The 9,106-nt window shown below is 47.1% G+C and overlaps 1 protein-coding gene across 4 annotated transcripts; it reads right to left on the minus strand.

The window, feature by feature from the left end:
• Positions 1–597: 597 nt before the first annotated feature.
• On the minus strand, positions 598–4,801 carry LOC105024529 (gap junction delta-3 protein). Of its 4 annotated transcripts, XM_010894517.3 has the most exons (3): positions 3,820–4,137; positions 2,622–3,495; positions 598–1,564 (listed from the first exon to the last, which is right to left on the minus strand). In XM_010894517.3, the coding sequence occupies exons 2-3, from the start codon at positions 3,370–3,372 to the stop codon at positions 1,539–1,541; spliced, it is 777 nt and encodes a 258-aa protein (XP_010892819.2). In that variant the 5' UTR covers positions 3,373–3,495; positions 3,820–4,137; the 3' UTR covers positions 598–1,538. The 4 variants fall into 4 exon arrangements, with proteins under 4 accessions (XP_010892819.2, XP_019901872.2, XP_010892818.2 ...); XM_020046313.2 differs by lacking the exon at positions 3,820–4,137 and adding an exon at positions 4,608–4,801 and having other exon boundaries at positions 598–3,495; XM_010894516.3 differs by having other exon boundaries at positions 598–3,495; positions 3,824–4,137.
• Between the last annotated feature and the right edge of the window lie 4,305 nt (positions 4,802–9,106).

The following is a 9,106-nucleotide window of genomic DNA, read 5'->3' on the forward strand; positions in this document are numbered from 1 at the left end:
GGTCAGCAAGCCATGTGGACAGGGGCGTTGGACTGGGGGGAAAAGTGGTACTAAGTATATAGGGCCCTAATGTGTAGAGGGGCCCTCAAAAATGTTTGAATCTTGAATAAAGTGGGGAGGGGCCCTCAGAGACCGCCTATGTACAGGGCCCAGAATTTTGTGCTACATCCATGCATGTGGATGTAGATATTATGCCGATTGTAGGAAAATATACTTACTCTTTTGCACACGTGCCAAAACACGTATAATTTGCTTAAATTAATAATCTATTCTAATTTGGTGTGAGTAAGAAAATAATTGTTCAGAGATATGAACATACTGTTTTGAAAAATGTATTCGCATTCGACAACTGAGCCAACGCAATTGAGAAAAACTGTAATAGGAACACTCCATGAGCTGGTAGCAATGACTCTGCTGCCCCCTGTGACTTGGAATAGAAACAGCAGTCAACAAAATACACAATCTGAGTTTACAGATGTTAGCAACTAGCCAAGCCTGGTGTAGCTTCTCAGTTCAGTGTGCATACCAAAAGTGGTTCTAGATATAATACCAAAAGTGGTTCACGTGATTCAAGTACATTACACACATTAACCGGTTGTTAATAATAATTTTATTATTAAATTTTATTTTTGAAAGTCCTTACAAAGTCCTTAACAATATAAGACAAAGGCACATGAGTGTGATAATAAAACATTAGTTCAGAAGACAAAAAAAACGTCTGCGTGTTCCACTGTGAATATTCAGCACTCTGCCAGTTAAGACTGTCGTTAGTTTCGCAGGACAAATTGTATCAGTGTGCGTGATGGGGCACTGAACATGCAACATTCCTATTCATTTTGTGACGCAGCAACTACTGCTAGGCCTGGCAGAAATGTAGCTGAACCAGTTCTCATTCAACACATGCAAAGTTACATTCAAGCAGAGATTTGACGAAAATAGCGCAGCCATGGATTTCATTTAAAGCGATACAACTCTATACTGCATTCATAAAAACCACACAGTCCAATTCAAGTGCTTTGCTCTGTGCTGCCCGGACACACATTATTGGGCAATGTCAGTGTCCATACACAAGAACCCTGAAATAGGTGGGGCAAATGTACCATCAATACACGTAGAAATGTCTGATCGAAATAGATTTGTTGTTTGAAAAAAAATATTCTCTGCACAATATAAAACAGTCCATTCCTCAGGGGTCCTGATGATGACACATTTGCCTCAGTCCCTGCTAAGAGAGCTAATTACAATCTTTAGAATTAAATTAGTTCAATTACATGCGTTCACTTTGGGGGAATGTGGGACACTAACCAGTGCCAGAGGACTGGAGTTGAACATTCATTGTATGAAATAATGTATTAGTATACTGTATAGCAGACCAGAAAGTAATTTCATAGCCTTGCTAGGATGTGACTGTACTGATTGCGCTTCAGAGATTCTTTGTGTCCATGATCCGTAATGAAATATCAGATGAAACAGGTGCCATCCTATGGTTTATACATCCACGAGTCCTGAGTATTGCAATCAGCCTTCTTATGACTTCCTTATAGATCTGGTCTCCAAGCCGTTCCTGTGGAAGTAATAACGACGTTACACTAAACCCGGACCGGCTCCTGGACAAAATGACTGAGAGGACATTTTGACATTAATGGGGGGGGGGGGGCATATTGAATTCATAGAAAATTTGCAGTGTTTAAGGGGAAACAAAACAGGGGGGTTCAGATTCTATCTGTGGGGGTGATGCCTGTCTTTGCCCCCTCCTGTGGATCCAGGCCTGCGCTAAACCCTTTCCTCCTACACTCGACGCTATGTTGAAATACATTAGAAGTGGTTTTTTTATTATCATTAAGGGAATCATTAGGCATAATTACATTCCACTGCACTTTCATCGTGGTTAAGCACAGATTGTAGGCTTCGCGAACACAGCTAATCAAATAAAATTCATTATAAACTGAATATTACTGGATAAGTCAGGCATGTTAGCGTGGTCTGGGGCAGATGTCTGACTGTAATCATGCTCTGGAGGACTGGAGTGGCCCTTCCCTACTGTAACACAAGTGAACTCATCTAAGGCAGAAGATGCAACTCACTAGGAGCCCATCTGTAACTGTGGAATGGGGCAGCTTGATGTTCAAGTGCCCTGGAAGCTAGTCAATCCCCTATCGGGTTGTTAAGGGGCCTCACGTTTAAGTCGAGGCCACTTCTATTTCTTTCCAAAGGAAATACAACCTTGTCACAAGTACTGTTTATGCTGTTCCAGTAGCATTGCAGAAATGTAAAACGCCTTGACTAAATTCACACATTTACTTCAGTTTTCTCACTATGCCTTTGTCATCCCTTGTTCTCTTGGTGAGAAAATGTCCTATATGGATACTAACTCAGCAAGATATCTGGTTATTTGACAGTCTTAGTGACAGTGGTGGGCCTTCATTAAACAAAGCCATACTGACGGGTGCAGACACCTGTTCTATTGCACATATAACCTCTTTAAATTGATCTTTATTACACCATTAGTGTCTTAGTGCTCGGAAGGCTGCCTTGGTTTCTGGTGCTCTTGAGTCCACTGCTGGGCACCTTCCTACTGCTTCTCTCTGACCCTTTTTTCCCTCTGATAATAAAACCCCCACCTTCAGACATGGACCTTGCCCTCCATTTTAGCTCCTCCTTTTCAGAATCCAGACTCTCTTCCTTCTTCGTGTGCTGACAAACGCAAAATTGCTCGTTGGGCCGCTCCCTGGTCTGCCGGAACAACTTCAACGAGGCGAAGACGAGCTCCGCTAAACTGGACACTGCTGACAGCACTCCCACGGCGAAGTAGAAGCAGAGGAAGATTGTCTTCTCCATGGGGCGCGAGACAAAGCAGTCCACCGTGTAGGGGCAGGGGAAACGGCTGCACGGAAACTGGGCCTCCACCTTGAAGCCATAGAGCTTCCACTGACCCACCAGGAAGCCGATTTCTGTCAACAAACGGAAGGCTACGTTTACCAGGTAGAGCAGGCGGAGGTGTCTCTCTTCCCTGGAGGCGTCGTGGCTCTGCCATCTGAAACTGGGCTGGCTGTCATCTGCAGTCTTCTTACTGCGGTGGTGCATAACGTACACGAGGAAGACGAGGGACGGCGTGGAGATGAGAACGATGTGGAACACCCAGAAGCGGTACTGGGAGATGGGAAAGGCATGGTCGTAACACACCTGCTTGCAGCCCGGTTGCAGGGTGTTGCAGGCGAACTCCTCTTGCTCGTCCTCAAACAAGTCGCTGGCAACAGTGCCCAGGATGAGGATACGGAAGACCAGCATGAGGAGGAGCCAGAAACGGCCCAGCATGGGGGAGTGGCCCTTGAGGTCATTGAAGAGGTGGCCGAGGAAGCTCCACTCACCCATGACGAGAGGACGACTCTATGGCGCTCCAGCAAAGCTGCTTAAGACTTCAGTGGGTGATGAAATCCGACCACATTCTTGAACAGGTGCAAGGCAAAACCCACGTTCTAGTGACCTTCATGTGACCTGAAAATAGACAGGTCAACGTTTTTATTTGATTAAATATCAGAAGCAAACAAAATCAATTAAATGAACAACCACTCGTGTAAAAGATGAGCATGCTTCAATTTCTGAGCTAGCACATTTCAATATGCAATAGAGAACATTTTTGTGAAAAACAGCTCCTCGCAATTTCTTAAATGAAATTAACAGAGATAAATTGATTACACAAGCAACATCGTGAACACAATATTGGAATACTCATGTCCTGAAATCACTTGATGCTATGTAGAAAACAACCAACACAAGTATTTAGCAGCCAAACTGGTTAAACAAACTGAAAGAACATACAAACGTTTTCATCCATATACACTGCGGAACACCTGATTCCTGTATAGATCAACTCTTCAGCCTCTGTCAAAGACACTCTCTGCTTCGGTGTTTTTGTCAATTCTGCCCCAGTCACTCTTGAATCATTATGGTCAAGTCAGTCTTTTAATCACGACTCTCCCTTCTGGCAGTCAATAGGTCATCAGGATACTGTCAGTCAAAAAAAGAAAACAGTTTCCAAATTTGTAGATATGAAATCATAACCAGTTAACTTTTTGTGACCAATTCAAGGCACACAGACAAAATCCAGGCTCTCCTATGCATAGTTCTCTCAGTGTGCTTCTCCCAGTAAGCAGGACGCTGTGATATTAGTGGGTTGGCTTGGGCGTAAACGGGGAAGGAAATTCCTGTCAAAGCACCCAAACGTAATTGATGTTTACCCGGGGGGGCTTTGTCATGATTGAGTTTAACAGTGTTTTTTCCTCACAGCAGGAACAGTAAAAAGTGCCCAATCACCCGGGCTGGAGCAGATCACAGAGTTCACCGGGGAGAGGACCGGAACAGTCAAGAATAAACAAACCGGGGGTTGTGATCATAAGCTACCCAACAGGAGAACAGGGAGTCCTGGAAATTGATAAGAAACTTCCATTTTAGTTTGCTTAACATTCTGCTACAGTAATGTGTCCAAATGAATAACATCCAGATGAGGTGATACAGCAGTTATTGCTATCTGCATAGATAGGTCTACTTTTTCCTTCTTATACTTATACTTTAATCAAAGCGTCTTACTTTGATTAAAGTGTACTTACTTGTTTGGTTGTACCACATAGCGATTTTAAGATGACTGTCCGATGCTGCTGTGGATATGAGTCTGCTGAATGACATGAAAACAATACAGTTAAGTCCTTGTCTTCACCATGTTCTGGATCAGAACCGCTTAAGTCCATTTTGATTGAAACAGTTTTCAACTCCCAATAGCAAAACAAAAGAATAAATTGGACACCTGCAAAACCTCATACATAAAAAAGAAACAAGTTCTACAGGTACCTTTCGGAAAGATTTAAGTTGCTTTCATTTTACAGTATCGACAACACCTAATACTTGTCAGACGTAGATATTCATATACAGGTGCTGGTCATAAAATTAGAATATCATCAAAAAGTTTATTTATTTCAGTAATTCCATTCAAAAAGTGAAACTTATATTTTCTATTCATTCATTACACACAGACTGATATATTTCAAATGTTTATTTCTTTTAATTGTGATGATTATAACTGACAACTAATGAAAATCCCAAATTCATTATCTCAGAAAATTTAATATTACTTAAGACCAATACAAAAAAAATATTTTTAAAAATGTTGGCCAACTGAGAAGTATGAATATGAAAAGTATGAGCATATACAGCACTCAATACTTAGTTGGGGCTCCTTTTGCCTGAATTACTGCAGCAATGCGGCGTGGCATGGAGTCGATCAGTCTGTGGCACTGCTCAGGTGTTATGAGAGCCCAGGTTGCTCTGATAGTGGCCTTCGGCTATTCTGCATTGTTGGGTCTGGCATATCGCATCTTCCTCTTCACAATACCCCATAGATTTTCTATAGGGTTAAGGTCAGGCGAGTTTGCCGGCCAATTAAGAACAGGGATACCATGGTCCTTAAACCAGGTACTGGTAGCTTTGGCACTGTGTGCAGGTGACAAGTTCTGTTGGAAAATGAAATCTGCATCTCCATAAAGTTGGTCTGCAGCAGGAAGCATGAAGTGCTCTAAAACTTCCTGGTAGACAGCTGCGTTGACCTTGGACCTCAGAAAACACAGTGGACCAACACCAGCAGATGACATGGCATCCCAAACCATCACTGACTATGGAAACTTTACACTGGACTTGAAGCAACGTGGATTCTGTGCCTATCCTCTCTTCCTCCAGACCCTAGGACCTTGATTTCCAAAAGAAATGCAAAATATACTTTCATCAGAGAACATAACTTTGGACCACTCAGCAGCAGTCCAGTCCTTTTTGTCTTTAGCCCAGGCGAGAAGCTTCTGACGCTGTGTCTTGTTCAAGAGTGGCTTGACACAAGGAATGCGACAGCTGAAACCCATGTCTTTCATGTCTGTGTGTGGTGGTTCTTGAAGCACTGACTACAGCTGCAGTCCACTCTTTGTGAATCTCCCCCACATTTTTGAATGGGTTTTGTTTCACAATCCTCTCCAGGGTGCGGTTATCCCTATTGCTTGTACACTTCTTTCTACCATATAATTTCCTTCCCTTCGCCTCTCTATTAGTGTGCTTGGACAGAGTTCTGTGAACAGCCAGCCTCTTTAGCAATGACCTTTTGTGTCTTGCCCTCCTTGTGCAAGGTGTCAATGGTCGTCTTATGGACAGCTGTCAAATCAGCAGTCTTCCCTATGATTGTGTATCCTACAGAACTAGACTGATAGAACATTTAAAGGCCTTTACAGGTGTTTTGAGTTAATTAGCTGATTAGAGTGTGGAACCAGGTGTCTTCAATATTGAACCTTTTCATACATACATACATACATACATACATACATACATACATACATACATACATCTTCTTCCGCTTCATCTGGGGCCGGGTCGTGGGGGCAGCAGTCTAAGCAGAGATGCCCAGACTTCCCTCTCCCCAGACACTTCCTCCAGCTCTTCCAGGGGGACATCGAGGCGTTCCAAGGCAAGCCGGGAGACATAGTCCCTCCAGCGTGTCCTAGGTCTTCCCCGGGGTCTCCTCCCGGTGGGACGGGACTGGAACACCTTCCTAGGAAGGCGTTCCGGAGGCATCCGAAACAGATGCCCAAGCCACCTCAGCTGACCCCTCTCGATGTGGAGGAGCAGCGGCTCTACTCTGAGCTCCTCCCGGGTGACCGAGCTTCTCACCCTATCTCTAAGGGATCGCCCAGCCACCCTGCAGAGAAAGCTCATTTCGGCTGCCTGTATCCAGGATCTTGTCCTTTCGGTCATCACCCAAAGCTCATGACCATAGGTGAGAGTAGGAACGTAGATTGACCAGTAAATCGAGAGCTTCGCCTTGCGGCTCAGCTCTTTCTTCACCACGACAGACCGATACGTCGACCGCATTACTGCTGAAGCTGCACCGATCCGTCTGTCAATCTCCCGTTCCATCCTTCCCTCACTCGTGAACAAGACCCCTAGATACTTAGACTCCTCCACTTGAGGCAGGCACTCTCCACCAACCTGAAGTGGGCAAGCCACCCTTTTCCGACTGAGGACCATGGCCTCGGATTTGGAGGTACTGATTCTCATCCCCACCGCTTCACACTCGGCTGCAAACAGTCCCAGTGCATGCTGAAGGTCCTGGTTTGAAGGGGCCAACACGACAACATCATCTGCAAAGAGCAGAGACGAAATTGTGTGGTCCCCAAACCTGACACCCTCCGGCCCCTGGCTGCGCCTAGAAATTCTGTCCATAAAAATTACGAACAGAACCGGCAACAAAGGGCAGCCCTGCCGGAGTCCAACATGCACTGGGAACAAGTCTGACTTACTGCCGGCAATGCGGACCAAGCTCCTGCTTCAGTCGTACAGGGACCTGACAGCCCTTAGCAAAGGACCCAGGACCCCATATTCCCGAAGCACCCTCCACAGGAATATCGCAAGGGACACAGTCAAATGCCTTCTCCAAATCCACAAAACACATGTGGACTGGTTGGGCAAACTCCCATGAACCCTCCAGCACCCCGTAGAGGGTATAGAGCTGGTCCAGTGTTCCACAGCCTGGACAAAAACCACACTGTTCCTCCTGAATCCGAGGTTCTACTATCGGCTGTATTCTCCTCTCCAGTACCCTGGCATAGACTTTCCCGGGGAGGCTGAGAAGTGTGATCCCCCTGTAGTTGGAACACACCCTCCGGTCCCCCTTCTTAAAAAGAGGGACCACCACCCCGGTCTGCCATCCCAGAGGCACTGTCCCCGACCGCCACGCAATGTTGCACAGGCGTGTCAACCAAGACAGCCCCACAACATCCAGAGACTTGAGGTACTCAGGGCGGATCTCATCCACCCCCAGTGCCTTGCCACCGAGGAGTTTCTTGACTACCTCTGTGACTTCAGCCCAGGTGATGGACGAGTCCACCTCTGAGCCCTCATCCTCTGCTTCCTCAATGGAAGACGTGACGGCGGGATTGAGGAGATCCTCGAAGTACTCCTTCCACCGCCCGACGACATCCCCAGTTGAGGTCAACAGCTGCCCACCTCTACTGTAAACAGCGTTGGTAGGGCACTGTTTCCCTCTCCTGAGGCGCCGGACGGTTTGCCAGAATCTCTTCGAGGCCAGCTGATAGTCCTTCTCCATGGCCTCACCGAACTCCTCCCAGGCCCGAGTTTTTGCCTCCACAACCACCCGGGCTGCAGTCCGCTTGGCCTGCCGGTACCCATCAGCTGCCTCAGGAGTACCACAAGCCAACCAGGCCTGATAGGACTCCTTCTTCAGCTTGACGGCATCCCTCACTTCCGGTGTCCACCACCGGGATTCGGGGATTGCCGTGTCGACAGGCACCGGAGACTTTACGGCCACAGCTCCGAGCGGCCGCTTCGACAATGGCGGTGGAGAACATGGTCCACTCTGACTCAATATCTCCAGCCTCCCTCGGGATCCAGTCGAAACTCTGCCGGAGGTGGGAGTTAAAGATCTCTCTGACAGGAGACTCGGCCAGACGTTCCCAGCAGAGCCTTAGAGTACGCTTGGGTCTGCCGAGTCTGTCCAGCTTCCTCCCCCGCCATCGGATCCAATTCACCACCAGGTGGTGATCAGTTGACAGCTTCGCCCCTCTCTTCACCCGAATGTCCAAGACATACGTTCGCAGGTCAGATGAAACGACAACAAAGTCGATCATCGACCTACGGCCTAGGGTGTCCTGGTGCCACGTGCACTGATGGACACCCTTATGCTTGAACATGGTGTTCGTTATGGACAAACTGTGACTAGCACAGAAGTCCAATAACTGAACACCGCTCGGGTTCAGATCAGGGGGGCCGTTCCTCCCAATCACGCCCCTCCAGGTGTCACTGTCGTTGCCCACGTGGGCGTTGAAGTCCCCCAGAAGAACAATAGAGTCCCCAGTCGGAGCACTTTCCAGCACCCCTCCCAGAGACTCCAAGAAGGTCGGGTACTCTGCACTGCCATTCGGCCCGTAGGCACAAACAACAGTGAGAGACCTATCCCCGACCCGTAGGCGCAGGGAAACGACCCTCTCGTCCCTAGAGTTAGTTTCCGTGTCCAGGGATCGGGTTGTCGAGGCCCCCACCTTCGACTGCTGCCCGATCC

Source organism: Esox lucius, chromosome 5 (assembly GCF_011004845.1).
Source record: "Esox lucius isolate fEsoLuc1 chromosome 5, fEsoLuc1.pri, whole genome shotgun sequence".
NCBI lineage: Eukaryota > Metazoa > Chordata > Actinopteri > Esociformes > Esocidae > Esox > Esox lucius.

Coding starts and splice junctions, on each gene's coding strand:
- LOC105024529 (XM_020046313.2), bottom strand. CDS start 3,372: ATGGGTGAGTGGAGCTTCCTCGGCCACCTCTTCAATGACCTCAAGGGC.